The 22,972-nt window shown below is 45.5% G+C and overlaps 1 protein-coding gene across 1 annotated transcript in view; it reads left to right on the plus strand.

Annotated features, from left to right (window-relative positions):
- SLC37A3 (solute carrier family 37 member 3) overlaps positions 1 to 10,724 on the plus strand; it is a 28,440-nt gene extending 17,716 nt beyond the window's left edge. The window contains exons 13-15 of the mRNA XM_066634246.1: positions 693 to 844; positions 4,399 to 4,464; positions 6,365 to 10,724. Of these exons, the coding sequence (XP_066490343.1) occupies positions 693 to 844; positions 4,399 to 4,464; positions 6,365 to 6,457 (311 nt within the window). The 3' untranslated portion in view covers positions 6,458 to 10,724. The remainder of the gene's footprint in view (positions 1 to 692; positions 845 to 4,398; positions 4,465 to 6,364) is intronic.
- The last annotated feature ends 12,248 nt before the right edge of the window (positions 10,725 to 22,972 follow it).

Here is a 22,972-nt window from a genome sequence, read left to right on the forward strand (position 1 = left end):
GGCCATAGTTTATAAGGGGTTGTGGTATATTGTCCTCCTTCCATCTTCCCATGGACGCAGTAACTTGGGAAGCCATCCTTTCTGTATATAAATCTGCACCCTTCCACTTTCTCTTCCATTTAGGCTAGGTCACATATGTGTGATGTGGGCAGTGGTGAAGCTAAGGGGGTACATTGCCCCAAGTACCAGGCTTGAGGGAATGCTAATCTGCACCCCTAATGGCAGACCCAGGGCGAAAAAAGCAGTCTAACGCCTCCAGGAGGCCTTCTGAGGTGTGGGGAGGCCACACGCCGGCCCCACATGCCTCAGACCACCTCTCAAATGCAACCAGATGTGAAGAGTGCGTGTTAAATTTGGGTTTATTCAAATTGGGAGGGTGTTAAAATATTTTTTGCCCCTGGGTGCCAGATGCCTTAGCTGCACCACTGAATGAGGGAGGCTTGCATGTGTGAAGGAGCCATCAATAGATCACATAATTTTCATATTGCTTCTGAGGCATTTGAATTGAGTTGCTTGACAAGTTTAGCTACCAAGTGTTTGTATGCATGAGTGAACTGACCCTTAGCCAAAATCGGCAGGGCACATACCTTGTGATAAATTCAGACTAGGAACATCTTGGCCTGCCTTGGAAATAGTTCCCATCCTTTGCAGTACAGTCACTCTCTTCTGCATTCCTCTTTGCTGGTCCTCAGGCTTTTTCATCGGAGGCCCGTCCAACATGATCAGTTCTGCCATTTCCGCAGACCTGGGACGTCAGGAAGTGGTGAAAGGAAGCAGCGAAGCTTTGGCAACTGTGACGGGCATTGTCGATGGCACTGGGAGTATTGGGGCAGCTGTGGGTCAGGTGAGAGATGAACCCAGGAGGCCCCCTTCTGTGGAGTCAGACTGTTGGTCTGTCGATAAGTCAGTATTGTCTGCACTGGCTGACAGCTGCTATCTCAAGGGTTTCAGACTGGGATCTTTCCTAGTCCTACTTGGAGAATCAAGAACCTTTTGTATGCAAGGCAGGTGCTACAGTTCCCTCCCATCCCCCAAACTGAAAAACACCTGAGACAGATGTGAGCATTTGTCCATGGTCACTTTGATGACTGGAAGCAGGCAAGGCTGGTAAAACCTCTTTAGCTGCCTGTGTCACAAAACAGAAGGAATCCTTGCAAAAGCTCACAGACAGCTTCACTGGAACTTCACCTGAAATAATGCCTTCCCTCAATCCTTTTTTTTTGTTTTTGTTTTACTTTTTGGTAGTAGTTGGCAACCTTCAGTCTCGAAAGATTATGGTAATCGCACTCTGAATGGTGGTTCTGGAACAGCGTCTAGTGTAGCTGAAAAGACCGATTCGGGAGTGATAATCCCTTCCACACTGGGAGCAAGTATAGTGTGTCCCTGGTCTGTCTCCCTGGCTATGGGCCTTCCTTCTTTGCCTCAGTCTGTTGGCCAAGTGTCTTCTCAAACTGGAAGAGGCCATGCTGCACAGCCTGCCTCCAAGCTGGCCCTCAGAGGCCAGGGTTTCCCACCTGTTGAGGTCCATTCCTAAGGCCTTCAGATCCCTCTTGCAGATGTCCTTGTATCGCAGCTGTGGTCATCCTTTCCCTGCATGAGTTACCCTCATCCCCTCACAAGTTACCCTCATCCCCTCTCTCCCTCTGCAGTCCTCCATTACTTTTTGGTGCTGGCACAGAAACACCAGAAGAGAAAGGTGTGCTCCAAATGTTCTTCATTATTAAACCCAACATCTGTTTGAATGGATACCATTTTCCAGGGGCACTGATAATGCAAAGTAGCTTTCTGGATTACTTCACGTATCCTGTATCACTTCAAGAAATTCCTTGGGGATAATACAGAAGGCTGCATTGCTTTATCAGTGTCCCAGAGAAGAATATCTGCACAAAACAAGTTAGGCTTAACAATACAGATGGGCCTCCATTTCCATGGATCCCATATCCACAGATTGAGTTGTCCTCAGATGCCCCCCCCCCCCGCCCACACCCATTAACATAGCTAAGAAGCTTACTGGGGCAAAGTTTTCTTGTTTAAACAGGTTGCTATAAACATTTAAATTTATAGTATCACAGGGCAGGCTACTGATTGCCTGACCGCTTGATGAAACTAGCTCTAATGCTAAACAAGAAGCTGTTTGTCTGCCCCTGTGCCTCTGTAGCAATCTTTTGGTTATAAATACTTGCTCTCCTCCAATTGGTTGTGTTCCCTTATGATTTTCTTTATGGTTTTTATATATTGTATATTTCAATCTGAATTGTCAGCAACTTTGAGCATTTGCTTTGGCATAGGAAAGGTGCAATATAAATCTTTTAAATAGATAGTTTCATCAAGCATTCAGGCTGTCAGCAGCCTGCTCTGTGGCACTGTAATGCTTAAATGCTTACAGCAACCTGTTTAAACAAGAACACTTCATCCCAGTAATGTTCTTAACAATGTTAATGGGCACAGGGGGATGGGGGGGCGCTTCTATTTTTATAACATCATCTGTATTCGTGGAGGTCCATGGAATGGGACCCCCTCTCCGCAGTTATGAAGCACCCCTGTAAATTTTTTAAAAAAATCTTTCTAGTGCACTTTTTAAGGTTTCATTTTGCTTGTTGGCATCAACATTTATGCTATTACAGTTGATAAAACCAGCAACCACATAAGCTGTAGTCGGACATTTGCTTTCACATGGAGAGTGAATGTGGGAGGGGTTCCCCCAATGCTCTGTGCTCACCCCACCCATGATGTGCAAATATAGCCCCACCCTGCTTTCCACATGTTCAGAGGACATAACATGTGGAGAACTGGGCCAGGGACAAGGCAGGGGCAGGGGTAAGCATGCATCATCGGTGGGGGCTTCTAAAGTACAAATGCTAGATTATGATTTTACAAAGTAAAAAAATACAAATACTGGATTATTGTTTTGAAAAGATGCTGCCCAGTTTATTGGGGGATACATTTTTAGTCAGTTAGCATGTTTTTGAATTGATTTGTCAATAGAAGTTGCAGCCTTGTTGCTTTTAATGATCTGAGCTGGCATTTTAGCAAGGGGTTTTGTTCATCCAGTATGTTCCTTGAAATGGAATTGTTATAGTAAATGGATTAATAAGGTTTGATTCCCTGCCCCAGTGCTGAATTTCTAGCCCATAAAACTTACTTCCATGAGCCTCCTAAAACTGTGAAAATTGGAGGCTTTTCACTGTGTACCCAGGCATGTTTTTGACAGTACACAACAGGTGCAAGCGCATCTTCCTGCAAGGAAAAGAGAACGAAGCAGTGACTTTGGGGAAATCTTAGTGTCACATGGGAATGTAATTAACATTTTGTCACAGTAGCTAGTTTCTGTAAGCGGAATACCAGGAAGCCCACTGGGGCTGGAGTTCACGTCTTCATTTTGGAGTAGGTTTAAAGTCTGCTCCAGGGAGCTTTCCAGCAACTTATCAGTAGCATGGCAAAGGTAGTGGGGAGATATTCCCTGTTGCTTTCTGTTTGTTCTCTCTCTCTCTCTCTCTCTCTCTCTCTCTCTCTCTCTCTCTCTCTCTCTCGTGGTTTTCCTCTGAGCAGCTAGTACTTTGCCTCTTGAAGACCTCAAGACAGCACAATGGTTCTCACTGTAAAATGGACTATTGTCTGAAGAATGTAATTGCATCTAGTCCTTTGCTCTTCTCAAGGCTTTTTAAACTTCACCACTGCCACAGAACTCCAGTCATTGTGTCTGACAAAATTGTTTCCTCTGCTTCCTTCCCTACCTGAGGTTGTGGTTCTCTGTGACAATGTATCTCCATAGCAACCAGCTGAGATTCCACAAGCTGGGCTGTCTTCCCTAGTGGGAAGCAAACAGCAGAAATATGTTGAATGTCAGGAAAAAAGAGAGATGCTTATATGTAGGTATCTAATGGATGATTTTTTCCCTCCCTGGCATACATGGTCTGGTGCACTGTTGAACACATTACAGTAGGTAGGGTGGACGGGTACGGGGTAGACTTTCCTTATTTGATGTGATTCATAGAGGAAAAGCAGCACAAGATGTTACATGCCTGTATTCTTTAAATTCTGTTATGTTCTTAAAGTTCTGCTATGTTCTTCCAGTTCTGTTAACTCTACCTTGTTTCCTACATTGAAAAGAGAAGAGGAAAGAACCCTGTTTATATTAACCCCTTTATTATGATAATCAATCAGTGGTTAAAGTACATTTGAGATATTTATCATCTAAAGATATGTCAGCAAATCTTTGGAGGTAGCAATGAAGCTAGTTGAGAGTGCGCAAGGTAGGGATTGGCCACGTGAGGAAGGAGATTTCTGATGGGCTTTATTGACCTGGGAAACATAAGACAAATCCAGTGGATAGGGGAGAGAAGAAAAGAACCTCTGCATGTTGCCTGTCCCCTTATTACCTTAATTTCTGCCTTTCAGTACCTGGTATCTTTGATCCAAGAGAGCCTGGGATGGATGTGGGTTTTCTACTTCTTCATTCTGATGGTAAGGACCATAATTTTTATACCTAAGACTGGGAAGAACTATTTTTAATTCCTGAAGTGTCACTTAGACACTTGAGTGGAGGCAGCATTGGATGTATAGATAATAAACAGTGTGACCCGCAACAAAACATCCCATCTGTTCAACCTAATACTCGCCTCCAAGATTCTGTAAACTGTTAAAGGCTCAATCAAGCAGGCCTGTTCCCATCTGCCCCCTCCTCCCCTGCAACCGTTCTGATAGCTGTTCTGCTGTTTTTCCCCCCAACTGACACCTCAGCTTTCAGTGGCTTCTAAGGGCCACAGAGCATGTTCCGTTTGCATCAGCCTGTTTTTCCCCCTCCTTTAATTCACAAACCATGCATATATCTGTATATCTATACAGGTCCCCCAAGTATGTACAAACTGTTCCACAGATCTTGTCTGTGGGTTGTCCTGCTTTGCTTCCAGTCTAAGAGACACCCAATCTCTTGAGTTTGCTATGCATATATAAGACAAATAGAGACCTGCAGCAAAATGTTGCTGTATGCACACTGCTTTAACGTCTGTTGTATACCAACTCTTGTGGTTTCTTAGTATAGGAAAAGAAATGGCTGAAGGGGGGAGATGACAGCAGTTTATAAAATAATGACTGGTTAGAGAAAGCAAATAGTATCTGAATGCTGTATTGCATTAGTTCCCAAACTTCTGCTTGGGAGTTGGGAGCCACATAAGTATTTGCGGGGGTGACGGCACTGCGGCAATCACACTGCCTTTGCGATCAAACATACCTGGGGGTAGCACCAGTCATCCAGAGGGTGCAGGGGAGCTCACAGCCCCTTCTGTGGGCCTTCCCGCCACACCAGTCGTGACCCACTTCTGGTTTGCGATCACAAAGCCCCCCACACCCTCCAAATGGCCAGCACTACCCCCCCCCAAGTATTTTTAAAAGCCCCTTGATCACAGTGGCAGCGTGATTGCTGTGGTGCTTTTGCTTCAGTCATTTCTTGGTCACTCCTTCCCATAAGGGGGGATGACTTCCTTCCAGGTCCTCTGGTGGGTCATGACCCACCAGTTTGGGAACCACTGCTGTAGGTTCTGGTGTTGGACTTGGATCTGGAAGATCCAGGTTCAGATCCTTGCTCAGCCATATAGTTTTGTAGTGATGTTGGACCAGTTGCTATCTCTCAGCCTAACCTACCTTACAGGGTTGTTTGATTTGACAGTAGGGTTGTTGTGAGGACAACAGGAAAGGAAGGATTTGACAACAGGGTTGTTGTGAGGACAAAGGAAGGAACCGTCTATTTTACACCATCCTGAGCTCCTTGGACGAAGGGTGGTATAAAAATGTGGGTAATGAAATGAATGAATGAATAAATGACAGTGCTCCCCCTTAATACTAGAACTCACGGTCCCCCAGTGAAACAGATTGGTCATCAATTCAGGGCTGACAAAAAGAACACAATACATAATAAATATATGCTGTTTACTGCCAAAACATGTAGTAATGGCTATTGGCTTTGATGGCTTTAACAAGGGGATATTCTTGGAGCATTAGGTTGAACAGTCACTAGATTTTGTAGAATCTCCATGTTTAGATGCAATATGCCACTGAATACCAGGTGCTGGAAACATCCAAGGGTGCTGGGCCATTACCTTCAGGTCCTCCTTGTGAGCTTCCCAGAATCATCTGGCCAGTTGTGGAAGCTAGACACTGGGCTGAATAGACCTGCTGCCTGATCCAGCAGGGGTCGTCTTAATTTCTTATCTGGGATGTACACTTCCAGGATGTAAAGTGTGTGACAAACGCATCCATCGTACAGTTATCCTTGTCAACAGGGTTCCCTGAAATGAGGCCAGCACAGATGCTACTGAAAGACAGTATACACCCATCTTCAACTCTTTACTCTTGTTTCTTTTCACAGACAAGTTTAACAGTGGTCTTCATCACACCTTTAATAGTGAAAGAAATATGTATGCTCCTGGCGCAGAGGCGTTTACGCAGATTGGCTGGTTGACCACCCGCTTCGCCATTCAGTGGAACTCTTCAAAAGAAGACCAACAAGAAGAGAAGGATTATTGGAACTTCAGTGGTTCACGACTACTTCTTTATTTACATCCACCAAGTTTGGAATGGGTTAAAAATGGCCTTGAATTTCCCATTGGGAAGTTAGTGTCTGAATAGCCTCCTCCCATCTGAAAGATTCGCTGATGGCTTCCTGAAACATGGAAATGTTTGTATTCTTGGAGGGCTTATTGAAATGAGAGGGGCATTTTCTTTTCAATTGTGCCTTCTGCAATTGAGGGCCAGTTTACGCAGTCATCAGTGTCAAGTGGGAAAACCATTCACGAACTGTCATAAGAACAGCCCCACTGGATCAGGCCATAGGCCCATCTAGTCCAGCTTCCTGTATCTCACAGCGATCCACCAAATGCCCCAGGAAATTTGCTGTCACATTTGGGGCTACAGATGAGAGGCCTCTTTTTTTGGTGACCTTCCACAAAATGAATCTTTGCACATAGAAAACGTAGCACGTCCAGGAGAGAAGTATGCCAGTTTCTGTGTGAATGAAGTTTTGTCTATGTGGGGAACTTTCAGATTTGCTTCCCCTCCCTGTCCTGAAGTGTAACAGTCCAGGAAAAGCTTGATCATTTGATTCTGGTGACTGCATAGACTGGCCCCCATACAGTCTTTGTGCTGTGCTTGGTGTGTACTTTTATCCTGTGTCTGGGAACCTGATGTGTGTCAGATAAAACTGACAGCCTTCTCTGCCATGTCTCTTATCAAAGGGAAAAGGCCTTTTTGTTTCTGGATACCAAAAACATTTTAAGACAACCTGTGCCCATCCAGCACAGGTTTTTGCAAGCGAATTGTGCCAACTGCTGCCTCCTGGTTTCTTACCTGAAGGTGTATTCACAAAATGCACAGCAGGAAACTTTGGAATCTGGAAGCAGGCCAAATCCTTCAGTCATTTGTGTTTCTATTGATTTCTAAATGTTTGTTCTGTCAAGTTCCCTTCTCCTAGCCTGTGTTAATTTAACTTAAGCCCCTCCTGTTTTACAGTTCAGCTGCATTCCATACTTGATTTAGTCTTCTGTTCACTGTCTAATATACGAGACTAAGGCTGCTAATCAAAGTTTACCGTTATCCTTAGAGTGGACAGGATGTAATGATTTTGAACAGGGGTGTCCAAACGTTTTGGCAGGAGGGCCACATCATCTCTCTGACAGTGGGTCAAGGGCAGGGGAAAAAATAATTAATTTACATTTCAGATTTGAATAAATTTACATAGATGAATATGTTAGAGATGGAACCTGTATGAATGAATGAAGGTCTTGCAATAGCCTATAAAAGGCCTTGCACAAAGTAAGTCTTGCCATTCCTTTGCTGCTACTGCATCACAGACGTGAAACAGCAAGCAGTGGAGGGAGCCCTTGTCCCACAGTTTTTTGCGGAGGTTTCCGCGGCTCCCCTGGCTGGTTTCCGCAGCTTGCTGGGAAGCCATAGCTCACAGTTTGGGAACCACTGCTGTATAGTATTGATTCAATTTACCTTGTCTTGATGTCATTAGATAACTCCCTGCCCCAGTTGTGGCAACCAGTGATATGGAATAAAGGTAGGAAAGTGCATAGTGTAATCATGCTGAGGCATGAGTTGAACTAGACATTATGAAGGAGGAGAGAACTGGACACAGGATTGCTGTTTTCAGCTGCAGCCTCGTGTTTAGTGCAATGTCAAGTTCTATCCTATGAGCTCAGCAAATGGGGGTGTGAGCTAGATTGGGCTAGATTGGATGAAGTCACTTTCTGATATCAGTCCCATATGTATGGTGGGAAGGAAGTGTGTGGCTTCTCACCCACTGAGCATTCCTGCCACACCTGTGAATCTCCAGATATTTTCGTGAAGAATATTCATAGAGAGTCTATGCATGTAAAATCCAACATGCATCCATTCTGTGTGCTTGATTTCCAGAATTTATGTGGTTATTCCAGCTAATCTTGGCCTTTACATGTGGAATTTGATGTTTGAAAGCCCTGTTCGGACATGATGAAGCTGCATGAGTGTCCAGGGATGTTGGACAAAGAAGGAACCTATGCTTCCCAGCACACACATGGGAGGGCCGGGCATTGCCTGATCCACTGTTGCAAGTTTGCCTGTACTTCTGGGTGAATTTGGTGGGGAAAGTCGGGCATCTTATTCAGTGTCTGTTACGTAAAGCATATGTAAACTGAATCTAGAAATTCATCGTTAATTTATTTGGGTTCTTTGGTTGACTTGCAAATCCTCAACCTGCTTCTGAAACCCTTCTGTTATGCCTCAGGTGAGGGCAAAGGAGAGCTTTGGGATCGCATTCAGCTCATGAGAGCCTCCAGCCTTGCCCTTCAGTTGCTCCTCATCCATGGCTAATGATCTGGCCCTCTTGTGCACACGTACCGATGCTGTCTACCCACATGTAGCATCCTCACTGACAGACATAGCTTGGATGTGTGCACGGCAGAAGGGCACAGGTGGACAGTGACCTTACCAGGCCTGTGCCCTGTCTTGTCTAAAAGAACAGGCTGGAAACAAGAGAGAGGAAGGAAAATGTCCTGTGTCGCTCTCCAGAACTATAGTTCAAAAATAAGTGCTGCTAGAACAAAGAAAAGTGGCCAGTGAATGTTGTGTTCAAAAGACGAATGGTATGCAAAACATTTTTTACAGAGTGGGAATCAAATGGTTTAGGATGGTAATGAGAGCAATGCATTTGTACTCCTAATTGCCCTACCTCACTGTGGCTCTTGGACAAAACAGTTGCCCACCCGTTGACTTGGATGCCTCTTTGCTGATAAATGTATGAAAGGCTGCAATCCTATCCACACTTACCTGGGAGTAAGCCATTTACTACAGTGGGGCTTACTTCTGAGTAGATGTGCATAGGATTGGGCTGTCAGTCATTCAGCCCAATTTCTTTTCACTATCAGGCTGAAGGGATAAAACATTTCATTAATTGTGAATTTGGAGGAAAAGGATTCTTTTTTCTTTCCAAAAATGCCTTTATGTAAACAATGTATGGGTCAACTTTCAACTTTAGGGTTCCTGGACATTTAACAGTTGTACAGAAGAGGGAATTTCAGCAGGTGCAGCTTGTCATCTCTCCTGCACAATTGTTAAAATGTCCAGGAACCCTAAAGTTGAATGTTTGCCCACTCCTGAATTGTAAACGATTAATGTACAGCAATAGTTGTGTTTTGTTTTTCACTATCATGTGGGCTGCTGTAAGTGAAGCATCCTTGGTCCCTTACTGAATGGTTTTGCTCAAGGGTTGCGCTCTCTTATGACAGTGCTGTTCAACTTCACCATTCTACAGCACATAGTTGCTTAATTTCTGGATATCTTTAAAAAGCTTTGTCATCTTTTTCTTTGGCAGATACTGTTTTCTTTGACTATTGAATCACTAAGGGGTGGGGAGGGAGCTGAAAGCATAGATGAGATGTTCTCTGTCTTCCTCGCTGCTTCCTACTCAGTTGCAATATCAACTATTTTTAATAATAATAATCTTGAAGAGTGATGACTGTCTTACGGCTTTGTAATGACATGCTTTTAAAAATGCACTTAAATTGTTTATTTCATAATAGTCTGATTTTCTAATGGGTAACTGTGCTGCGAATTTGAAACCTTTTCTGAATAGGAAACCTTTTCCAAATTTTTGAGAGAATTGGCACAATCGCTTTCCTCCTGCCGTTTGGAGACTTGATTGGGGAGAATAATGAAGAACTGGGTCTTGAGAAGAGGGTTCGGTTCAGTTCCCCTGTCTGAATGCAACAGTGTGGTTGGAAAATGGCTGTAAACGCCGCAGATCAAAGTTCTTGATTTATTTCTATGTGAATTTCTTTAGTGGTGAAGTCTGGCAGGCATTCCAAAGTGTGCTAGTGATGGTTTTGACACCTAGTGGGCTCGTATTTCTAGGCATTGTTTCCAGGACAGAGAAATTACATTCAAGCCCCTTCCACCACATTTAAAAAGTCTGTCTTCAGCCTAAGTAGATGAAAAGCTTCAAAACAAGTCTTTCACGCAACAGCCTGTTGGCAAAGCTTCCATTCTAAGACTGACACTCTCAGACGGTTCTCGGGTGCTATGAAATAAGCTGTCTGCGATGACTGACAACCATATAGACACTTTTCTGAACCTTACCCCATGTGTTGTCATCCCCTTTAGGAACCTTTGTTTCTCTGTAGATGCGGGAAATGCTTTGGTTTTTGCATTTTTCAAAATCTGTTTCACATGAATAAATTATTTTTGGCAGATTGGAAAACTCTGTGTTCTTTTTTGGGTTGCTACTCAGATCATATGGACTGGAGTACAGTATTCATTTCAGGTGTCATTGTGATGACAAAATGTGAGGAAGACAGTAAAGGCCTATTAAAAGAGGTAAAAACATGAACAATTCCTCTATGCAGACATTGCTGCTGGGAGGTGAATTGCCATCATATTTGCCGAAAGCCTTCATGGGCAGGCCTGATCCTTCCACTTTTGGTACACAAATAATGTGGTTTAGGACCATTCATGGCAGGTTCTACGTACAGAGGCCTCTATATCCAGTTTGAGCATCAATATTTTTTCTGTATTGCCCTGCAAAAAAGTTGTCTTCCAGTGTGTCACTTGTATCCAGACAAATCCAAAGTATAATACACTAATGCACTGAATGTTTTTCAGAACAGTATGATTATGTCTAGCATATTGGGGGTGTATGCAAAGAGATGTGTGCTGTTCAAAGGGAAAACTCACAAACCTTGTTTAAAGAGGAGTATAATTTAATCTGGCAATTACTAGGAATTCAGTGTTACCTTGCATTGCTTTCAAGGAAGTGTTTCATGGGAGGAACCAGTTTGGAGGGAGACCCACTTCCTCCAGCATGGGAAGAATGAAGCTACCTGAGGATGCTCTGCAAAACCTGTGCTTAAGATTAAAAAATTCATTTTGAAAAGTGGAGAGTCCCATTTGGCACTTGTTGAAGGTCAGGCTTTCTAGTCCATTCAACAGTCTTAAAATGAAGGGCACCTAGAACAAGGTGACTCAGCTGGCATACTTAGTCATACCTGGGTGAGGCTGCCATAGGTCCCAGAAGTTCTGGGAGTAGTTAAGTCTGCAGGGCAAATGCGCAGTACTAAACCTGATGTCAAGGAAATCGGAAATGAAATTTGGAAATGGCATGGTTCTGTTGATAGCCCCAGGGGTTTCTGCTACTCTAAGTGAGTATGATGAAAATTATAGGGTGCTTCTAAGAAAGGAGTTTACCAGCACATTTAATTAAAAAAAATTATGCTGTATGTTGAAAAGCAGCCTTGAGAAGATAAATGGCCATCTGAAGGAGAGAGGGAAAGGTCTGTGGAGGGGATGGAGATTTGGGAAATATGGAAGTAGGGTGTGTGTGTCAGGGATTGGCCAGGTGGGGCACTGTCTGAGGACCCATGCCCATTACAGAATCCATCTGGCTGGGCCAATCCCTGAACCCTGGGTACCAGTGCAGTGATCATGCCCAGTATGCCATCAGAGGGTGGACCACATGTCTGCCTAGTCTATGTTCACAAGTAATTCAGTGGATTGTCATGTGTCTTTGCCTTGCAGATGCTACTGTGATTTTCAATAAGAACTCCTGGAGTTCAGTGCTGTCCTGGGAGGGTTTTTTTTTCCTGCCAGGTCTCTCCCATCCACTCACCCCAGCCTGGTCTCTGCAGCCTGGGATGGTGGCAGTGGGTACAAACTAGCAAGGTGTTTTCCCTGTTCAGCCCCTGGAAGTTGCTTTCCATGACAAGGGTGCACTAATGTTGTTGCCCAGGCAAGGTCCATCCTGATCGTTAAGGGATTATAGACATCCAGATCGGGAAAACCAGTGGCTGACTTGAGTGGACAGAGTCACCCATGCTCCAACCTGTAGCCCAGATGGCTCACCTCATGGGACTCCCTGGCTCCCAGCAAAGAAGAACACTAGTTCTTCCATTAGTTCCTGAAATGAGCCATGGCATCTCGCCTATGATGGGACGGATGGGGGGTCCTAGATGAGCACAGCTGAAGGCTTAACTGTGCTTTCAAAAGGCTTTTTATTCCACTGCTTTCTTTCCCAGAAGCAGGGCCTTCCTGAATAAGACATCAGTCAGTCAACTTCTCACCCCCAGTCCCAATGTAAGTGAATTTCTTGTATATGCCATTTGGAGAAGTGATGATTACTTTTGGAGAAGAATGGTTTGGTTTGGGACCGTAGTGGTGGCTTTGTCATACATCAAGCCGAGCTTGGATGCAGTTCAGTGTGTCAACATGCACGCTGTAAGTGCCATGGCTGGCTGGGGTCTGATCCATCTTGGCACTGGCTGTGACAAACAGTGCACCGACATGCTAGAGCACAAGTCAGCTTGACCCAGTTGCCATGGTGCTGAGAAAACAACCCATCGTAGGCAGTTGTTTTTGCCAAGTGCTTAAAGAACACCTCAAATGCCCAACGTGCTCCTGGGCTTCAAGAGGGGCTGTGGCTGACGGCGCATCAAAGTGGGTTTGCAGCTGTGTTGGCCCTGACGAATGAGAGGAAGCAAAAACAAACCCAAAAAAGGTCAGAGAACTTGGGCCCATACTGGTCTTTTAAGAAAGTAGCCTTAAAATCTCCTTCATTTGGATTGTGACCCTGGTGCTATGGGTGGGTGGGGGTCTAGTCCATCTGTGCCTTGGCCCCTATCCAAATCTTTCCCCCTAGAGTTGCTATCAGCTGCAGAGGGGAAAACCAATGGACACAAAACCAGATTGCTGCAGAGAACTCTGTCCCTAACCCTCTCAAACACTCACTGACTCTTCTGCCCAGAGCCTATCAGTGTTTGGAGGCTGAGGGCTAGGCTTGCCCCAGTGATCCTCCGTGCTGGTGGTGATTGACAGTGGGCCTTCCTAAGAGCCCAGAGTCCTCTGGTGCTGCTTAAGGATACCAAGCCCTGATGCTGGGTTGGTCCATGCTGCAGGTGACAGTGTCTCACTCTTCCATACCACCCTCCACATTCTATAATGATGATCTACTTCCAGCCTAAGAATGCCACAATATCTTGACTGTCTATTTAATGAAGGCTGCCATCTAAAGCAGGCTTACAAGAGAATAAAACCCATTGAACTCAGTAACATTTACTTCTGAGTAACATCCCAGTGTCATGCTCCACCTCTTTGCCTTCTGATTCCTTGAGAAAGTGTCATTACCAGCCCGTACTGGTAATTGCTACCTCTCCTGATGACACAGACTGAAACCAAATGCAGAAATGCAATCCCGTTGCATGTACACGTTTTAACAAATTCACATAGTTGCAAAAAGCAGGCTTTCCTATCCAGTATTGTGGCAAAGCCAAAAATAAACAGAAAACAACTCCCCACCCCTTGTAGGGGTGTAGCAGGCCTGGGGGGGCACAGGCCAGCTCGGCCTCACCAGTTCCAAGACTTGCAGCTCCCTGATTTTTGAAACTTCATTCTGGCAAGCTTCTCTTGGCACGGTGCCAACGTAAGCAAGGCAATGGCATTTGATTGGATTCATTTATTTATGTGCTGCGGGTACAACAACAAAAAATTATTTAGCAAGGGTTTTGATTTCATGCCAGAGCAAATGAGGAAGTAACCCATGTATGCAAATCTGGGTGTGGATGAGCAAGATAAGGGGAAATGAGCGGAGGAGAGGTTTGAATTGTTGGGACTATGATCATCAAATGTCCAAATGCTGTTTCTGAGAAATAAACGAAGAACGAATTTAGCGCCTCAAAATCTTAGAGTTATATCCTGAGTACGTCTTCCATTTGCGGAAGAAGCTTTGTTGGACAAGGGAGGAGAGGACCAATTTTTGCTAATCTTCCTTTAGCTCTGCAGCCCTCTAAGCCCTCCCCCATTTGCTCCTGGGGGTTGAAGGGCTTTCAGGAGCAGATCTCTATGCATGTGTGCCTGCATGCAGGGGACTGCAAAGGGAAGAGGACATTGATAGAAATCGCCCCTCTCCTCTTGTGCAAATGGAGTTTCTTCCATGAAAGGAAAAAGCATTAAGAACAACCCTTAGACATTAGGACAAATTCCAGAAGAGCAAACATGTTATATTACCGGCCTAAAATAGATCCGTTTGGAAGTGAGCCCAACTGATAACATAGTTTACCTGCAATAAATATGCATAGGGCCATAACTTCAGAACAGTTGCGGATCTGCTTCCCACACCTTTTTTGCATGTGAATAGTGCTCTGTACCTCACCAAAGTTCCTATTTCTGGTAGCCAAAAACATAGCCCACTGCAAATATTTCTGGTGTGTTTCTCAGTATTGAGACATCTCCCTGCATCTCAGTCAGGGACCCATGGAGGGAGCACATCAGGCCTGCAGAATGAGCCTCTGTACACTTTCTGTCCCCATTGCCTTGTCTTGGCACCACTCTGGGGAGTCTGCCTTGGATGTTGAGGCCAGATGCCACATTTCCATTTCATACTCTGCATGGGGCAGGACCAAAATCAGCTGCCCCTGCCCCATCTTGGCACAGTAACCACCTCTGCTACTCTTCTTCTCTGAGTGGCAGTGGGATTCAGCCTCTCTGGGATAATGGAGCCTGACCTTTCCGTGCTGCTTGGTTTCTCTTCCCCTTCTAGCCAGAGGGCAGGAGGCAGCTATGCCTAGCACCATCACTACTTGGGCAGGCGGTCACTAATACCAGTGCAAACAGCCATCAGCACCATCTGCCTTCAGCCTGTGTCAAGATCAGGAAGAGGAGGAGCTACTGCTAGTGGGGCAGTGCACCAGAGGACATCATTCTCAGAACCCAACATGTGCAGTATCATAAGAAAACACTAATGCTGATCCTGGAGTCGTGGCACTCGTGGCAAGCAGCAGGTGCACAATCCAGGTGATGGCGTCCAGAGAGGCCAAGTCAAGATATGCCAGCCCATCCCAAAGTGTAAAAAGTCATATGAAGCACTGAATCAGACCATTTAATCTGCTTGAATGGAAAGGAAGGCAGAATGGAGAAAGTGGCTGAGAATCAGGCCCTGTTTCCATGATAATTTCATGGAATGAAATTCCACAATAAATTGTAATTAGTTCTTTGGTAAGGTCAAGCGCTTCTTCTTCCTCCTGGAATAAGTGAGCCTTTCAACAAGACTGGGGCTGTTATCCCTGCATGTATTGATGCAGAATTAGTGTGACCCCTGAGCTGCCTTTGACAGAGCTACAGTTACCGAGAAACCCTGGAAACTCCTTGTGTGTGAGATCTGAACCACAACTGTGTAAACAAGCCTAAGAATATGGTTCTTTGACCCAATTTACAGACAAGGCCACAGCATTCTAGGTGGCATTTCCACAGTTGATCCCGTGCAGCAGATTACAAAACAGTCTCACAAGAGTAAAATAAATATGACCAAATGTTCAAGCAAGAAAGCACAGTAAGAGCTGGAAGTGTCACCCCAATGTTCCAGAATGTTCCATTGGGCAGTGGGGAGCAGCTGTAACTCAGTGGTAAGACTCATATTTTGCCAGCAGGTTCAGTTCCCTGTCTCTACCTAAAATGTTCTCATCTAGCAGGGCTGGAAAGATCTGTGTCTGCATCTGTGGAGAGCTACTGGCCAGGACCTCTGAAAGGAATTTTATCAGGGGGTACAAAGTTTCTTTTGGGCCCCTTTGCAAAGGGGGAGGGGTGAAACAGAGCAGGGGAGGGTGGTGATGGGCAAGCAGAATAGGGGCAGAGAGGGGCGAAGCAGGGTAAGGGGAGGGTAGAGACAGTTGGAAGCGTCTTTGGAGCCCAGGTCTACCCACCCATGTGGCATCAGTAGTGTCCCCAGCATCTCCAGTCATGGTAGTAGGTAGGAAAATGTCAGATCCCAGTAAATTTCTGGGCCCCCTCCTTTGGCTCTTGGGCCCCCCTTTTGACCCTGGGCCTGGTTTCAAATTACCCCCTTTATCCCCCTCTCCTAGGCCCTGCTACTGCCAGTCTGAGTGGACAATATTGGGGGAGATAGATCAATGGTCTGATTCGGTGCTTCATATGACTTTTTACACTTTGGGATACGCTGGCATATCTTGACTTGGCCTCTCTGGACGCCATCACCTGGATTGTGCACCTGCTGCTTGCCATGAGTGCCATAACTCCAGGATCAGCATTAGTGTTTTCTTATGATACTGCACATGTTGGGTTCTGAGAATGATGTCCTCTGGTGCACTGCCCCACTAGCAGTAGCTCCTCCTCTTCCTGATCTTGACACAGGCTGAAGGCAGATGGTGCTGATGGCTATTTGCACTGGTATTAGTGACTGCCTGCCCAAGTAGTGATGGTACTAGGCGTAGTTGCCTCCTGCCCTCTGGCTAGAAAGGGAAGAGAAACCAAGCAGCACGGAAAGGTCAGGCTCCATTATCCCAGAGAGGCTGAATCCCACTGCCACAGAGAAGAAGAGTAGCAGAGGTGGTTACTGTGCCATGATGGGGCAGGGGCAGCTGATTTTGGTCCTGCCCCATGCAAAGTATGAAATGGAAATGTGGCACCTGGCCTCAACAGCCAAGGCAGACTGCCCAAAGTGGTGCCAAGGCAAGGGCGATGGGGACAGAAAGTGTACAGAGGCTCATTCTGCAGGCTCATTCTCCCTCCATGGGCCCCTGACTGAGAAGCAGGGAGATGTCGATGCACATGTATTGGTGATTTATTTATTTGAAGAATTGATATCCCGCCTTTCTCTCACATTCAAGGGCACCCATGGCGGCTTACAACACAAAACCAACACTAATTACATTAAAACAATACAAAAAAAAAATTAAACAGAAAAACAATTAAAAACATTAAAACAGAACAAACACCAGGATCACACAAGCTATTAAAATTCCATCTCATTAAAAACGCCAGCTCACCTCATTCAAAAGTCTTCCTGAAGGAAAGGTCTTAAGGCCTCACTGAAAGGGCTCCAGAGAGGGAGCTACTCTTAATTCCTGGGGGAGGGAATTCCACAAAAGAGGAGCCTCCACTGAGAAGGCCCTATTTCTGGCCGTCATCCCCCTCCCTCACCTTTGCTGGTGGCGGCATAGTCAGAAGGCTCCCCTCTGATGACCTGAGAGGATGGGTAGAATTATATGGAAGGAGCCAGTCCTTCAAATACTCTGGTCCCCAGCTGTAAAGGGCTTTAAAAGTCAAAACTAGCACTTTGAATTGAGCCTAAAAACGAACTGGCAGCCAGTGCAGTCACTGAAGAAAAGGACCAGCTGAGTCAAACCAACAAGCCCCAGTCACTTCACAGAGTTTCTTCCACATGTGAGTTTCTTCAGCAAGGAATACAATGCTCTCTGTGTTGCACTTTATGCAAGCATTTATGCTCTTCTCATCCCTGTGATGCATGCTGATGTCTGAGCCTCTTTGCAAAGGGGAGGAATGAAGAAAGGGGGGGGGGATTGCGAGAGACTTGCCTCAAGCCAATCTGCATTAAGAGTGCAACAAATTCAATTGCTACCAGCTCTGTGCGCAAGACCATTAAAACATTTGGCCTCTTTGCAAATTCTATTAAGCAGGCTCTGTAATTGGGAGTCCAGGAAAGCAAAGAGGGCAATAATGAGGACATCAGAGCAAGGTAACATTTAAGCACAACAAACATGCTTGTGACTGCAAACACAGCCACTGTGTAGTGCAGGCACACCACTGGGGAGACCATAAATAAGGTTGAAAGAGCAAATCTGGGTCCCAATTCCCCTGTTAAACTGGAGGAAGTGTTGGGCCAGTTCACCTTAATGGGGCCTTTAATGTATGAAAAGAACTCTTGAGCTTCCAGTTTCGGTTTCTCTTGTGTCTCTATAAACCTGTCTGTGGAGGAGTTGTGGCTGGGGTAGGACATGGGGTTGGTGGGAAGGAAGGGGGCTCTGCTGCCAAGCCAGGTTGTTTTTAAGGAGGGTGATAAATGTTGTCTGCCCATCTTGGATTTGTTGAACTTTGGCGTTTACTTAACAAGATACAACAGTCAGGAAGGTCATTTGTCTGCAGCTAGATTAGTGGTTTGAACACTGACCCCTGGCTAGTTGGAACTGATAAAGATGCTTGGTGGGTTTTTTTTTTTTACATAAATATTGCCAAGTCTCTAAAGTTAAGCAGCTACTGGGCTGTGTAAAGAAAGGACTGGATTAGCTCCTAAATACAGAGACACTCTGAAGCCGCTTGATCAGAAGTAAGAGAGAGGTGGCTCCAGGATTCAAGAGGCCCTCAGCAAACTGTCCTTCATGGGCCCCTTCTACCTTGATGGTTCTAAGAACATTGGCCCTTCACCACCACATAATGGCTGTAGGCACAGAAGTGGTCTCTGGAATTAGCAGGGGACCCTTCTGAAGGTCCTGAGCCCTCAGCAGCTGCCCAGCAATGCTGACCCTGACACTGGTCCTGAAAGAGATATCTCTGTTTGGGTTTTATAGTAGAGAGTAGAGTGAAGATCTCCTGAAATTACTGACAGTTCTTTCAATCAAACCAGCATTCTTAACTATGAAGCTCATTGGTTGATCTTGGGCCAGTAACTGTCTCTCATCCTAACACACCTCACAGGGTTGTTGTGAGAGAGGAGGACTATGAGTACTACCAAGTTCCTTGGAGAAAAGATGTGATAAAAATAAAACGAGTACAGAGAATTATGAGGAGTGCAGCTTCTCTAACTGTTAGTACTGCCAGTATGCCAAAAATGACTGTTTCTCGGGCTGGTGCTGGGCTCCACCCTGGAACCAAAACTTTTCCTCCCAGTTTTTCAAGGGTTGGCAGTCTGGTGACATCACTAGGCCTCACCTTGTGATATCATCAGGCCATGACTAGGAAATCTCAGGTGTCTTGAGATAAGAACATAAGAAGAGCCCCACTGGATCAGGCCAAAGGCCCATCTAGTCCAGCTTCCTGTATCTCACAGAGGCTCAGAGATGTATCTGACCTGACAGCCCTACTGCTTTAGTACTGCATCATGGGGGGGGGGGGGGGGGTGGACTGTCCCTGCAGTACCCTGGATCCCCACTGTACCTAGGGGCTCTTTATGTGTGTGCATAATACCTGTGTACCTGGCATTCTGAGACAGGCTACCTCTGTGTTTGTACACAGAATGGGCCAAGTGCCCTCTTACTAAGGAGCCAGTGAGTACCTTCGTTGGTTATAACTCCCAGCTCTTTCCTACAGAGAGATTGACCACAAATTTCCAGACCTTTAAGAGATGTAACGCACGCCCCCCCAGACACACTTAAGATAGCTACAAAATTTATCGCTTGCCTCTGGCGTTCTTTCAGAGAGCAGGAGAGTGCTAGGCTTATCCTTGGAGGATTTATCTTTCTTCTCTCCTGAATGGTAGTTCATGGCCTTGCTTTAATACCATTGCACTGCCTGTCCTCCTCTGAATGCTAAATTCTGAAGAGTGAAGAAAGCTGTCTTATCTCCAGTGGTTGCCTTTATCAAACAGACAGATCAACCAGATGCTGGGGGACGGGAGGGAGAGGAAACAAGACTTGAGGAGCAAATATATTGGTATGGCTGCCTTAGCAATCAAACCATGTGGGAATTATTTAAAGCAAGGTGTCTCACCTTCCCAGTCCTCATACAGTCTCGACCCCTTTTTATGATGATGATGTTGTCTGGCAGGACTTAAAGGCCCCTGCAGTGAGACAGGGCCCAGCAACATTCAAAGACAAGGTACAAACTCAAGACATATTATCCTCTGAAAGGGTTTTACAATCGCAATAGATCAGGCAGACAAAACGAAGGAAAAAGTCATGATGCTTCCAGTGTAGACTTCCAAAGCAGAGCCACATGTTAGCCAACACCTAGGAGTGCCAGACGGCCTGCAGTTCAGACCTTGGGGGCCAAAGCAGACAAGACATGGAAGAGCCGTGATTTGGGGAGTTGTGTTTTAGCATAATGACAGCCGGAGGGTGGCTGACTAGAGGCTGCAGCACTTGGTGTGGGACTTAACGCTTTCCCTCCAAGCCATTTTCTTGACCAAAATGGCCTCCTCCTAAACTGCTATTAGCCTCACTGGGGAAGACTGACACACACCTCTACTGGGCGTAATAGCAACGTCTCTCTGTGTGTAACACTTTCATAAAAACATAAGAACCCTGCTGGATCAGGCCAAGGGCCCATCTAGTCCACCTTCCTGTATCTCACAGTGGCCCACCAGATGCCTCTTGGAACATACAAGACAACATTATACTTGTATCCTGTTGCCACTCCCTTGTACCCGGCATTCAGAGAGACGCTACCTCTAAAACCTGGAGGTTGCATAAACCCATAATGACTTACTATGACGTATCCTTGGAGCACTTATCCCTGTGTTTAAGGCCCGATCAGGACTATACCTGCTGGCCCATTCCTGGAGTCAGCATATCTTCTTGCTCCCAATTCCACATCCATTCAGTTTTCAGGAGTGGTTAGAGCCTCTTTTACACACTCAGTAAATGCAAGGGGGGACCAATAGGTGACCTGCTGCCAAAAGGGTCAGCAGGCAGGTTTTTGCACCCCACTCCAACTCAAGGGAATGTTTGTGTGAAGATAGCTACACAGGCACACATTCATCTCTCAGTGCAGATACTACTCATAGAGTGCCAGTCTCTCTAGGCCAGAATTTCTTTTGAGCCTTAGGCAGCCCAGGAGAATGTCAAACTGATCATGCACTCCCCCCTCCCAAAATATGTACCGTTTGTTTTATTTCAATTATTATTTACTGTTTTCCTGAATTTGTATTAAACGTATATGGCAAAAAGTGGAACTTCCAAAAGCAACATTAAGTTTCAACCATGGGGGGGGGGGGAAATGTTCACAGAATTTGAAGACATCAAAAAAACTCTCAAGAAAAGTAAATGAGAAGGCAGCTGCAATTTCCCCTCAATCAGACGGTTAATTTGTAGAGCAGTTTTTGCTAAAGCTAGACACACATTCTGCTTTGCATCCAACCAATTCCAAGCCTTTGACTTGATGATAAGCAGTGTTGAAAATCCAGATTCACAACACACTTCAATAGGTATTTGTAACTACAGACAAAAACCTGAAAATTTTACATATTGTGGCCCATGAGAATCTCTCTCTCTCTCTCTCTCTCTCTCTCTCTCTCTCTCGTTCATCATTGGCTTTTGTTGGCCCAACAATAGTCCACGCCAAAAATTTTTTTAATTGTCATCTAGTTAAAAAAAAGTATCAAGACAGTTCTTTTCCTTAATTCTGGGAGCACCTCATGCACCCCCCTAGGAATGCAGGGCCCAATCCTATCCAACTTTTCAACACTGGTGCAACTGCAATGCAGCCCCAAGGTAAGGGAACAAATTTTCCCATACCTTGAAGAGGCCTCTGTGAATGCCTTTCCACCATAGAATGCAGTGCACACCCCATCAGCACAGCTTCACTGGCACTGTAAAATGGGATCAGATTGGGCCTGGAGTCCCCACACGTTAAGAACTACTGCTCTAGGCAGTTTGTGAAAAGTCCGTAAGCTGTTGGCCCTGCAAGCTGTGTGCTCAGTCTGGGCAGTACTTCTTGTGGTGCACCTGCTCTCTGATGAACAGGTAGTTCTGTCTCACAATGAGAAGCTGGACTAGCTATTAGCTCTGCATGGGGGAATGAAATGTAACCGGTAAAGTTGCAGGCCTCAAGGTGTTTGCCATTCCGGGTCACTGGTAGCTATGGTGGAAGCCTCTTGTTGACTCTCTTAACTGCCTGGAGCATTGAATGATCACGTTAATGCGCTGTTTGTTTGACACATTCCGGGCTGGTACCTTGTAGGTGTTTACTTTGGAACACGACCCGTGGCTTTGCCATTCACAATGGCCAGTCAACCCCCAGGAGGCACACGGTCAGTTTTTGCTCTCGGCACTTTCAGCTGAAAAAAACAACCAAACACAAGTTTTATTTTGTTTCCCGAAACTATCAGTCATCCAGCCATTCTGTGTGTGAATCCTGCATTTCCAGGCACAAACCTCTACCTCTGAGAATAAATACCCCAAAGCAAGGGATGTTTCTTTTTGTTTTTTACTTCGGGAAGGGAGGGGGCAACCAGACACAGGAAATCATTGGTATGTATGAAGTGTAGCTAGAATCAAAACACCATGGCAAATGTTGTTCTATTAATCCCATAAGCCTTATCCCTTCTTATCAAAATAATGTCCTAACAAGAATGACATGGGATGATAGGGCACTGAGTTCCTGAGACTGAGAGAGGGGGAAAAGGTTGCTGGGACTGATTTCCTCAGATTTCTCTCCTTACCCTCCTGCTTATTAATGAAACCTCCTGAAAGAAAGGGACAGGGGAGCAATAATGCGCTTGATATAATGCGATCACCACCTGCTGTCTGAAGATGGGTTTTGTGACACCGCTGCTACTGTTGCTTAATAATCCCGATAGATGCCCAACGCAGGCAAGGTCTGCAAATGAAGCGTCCTGCTGACATGGCCCCTGGTCACGCACAGCAAGCAAACGAGCAACTGGTCTCAGAGGTAACATGGGGCTGATTCTGTATATAAATGTTGCGGTTCTTTTTGACCAAAGGATGATGGTTGGCAACCTTCAGTCTCGAAAGACTATGGTATA

Source organism: Tiliqua scincoides, chromosome 7, assembly GCF_035046505.1.
Source record: "Tiliqua scincoides isolate rTilSci1 chromosome 7, rTilSci1.hap2, whole genome shotgun sequence".
Lineage (NCBI taxonomy): Eukaryota > Metazoa > Chordata > Lepidosauria > Squamata > Scincidae > Tiliqua > Tiliqua scincoides.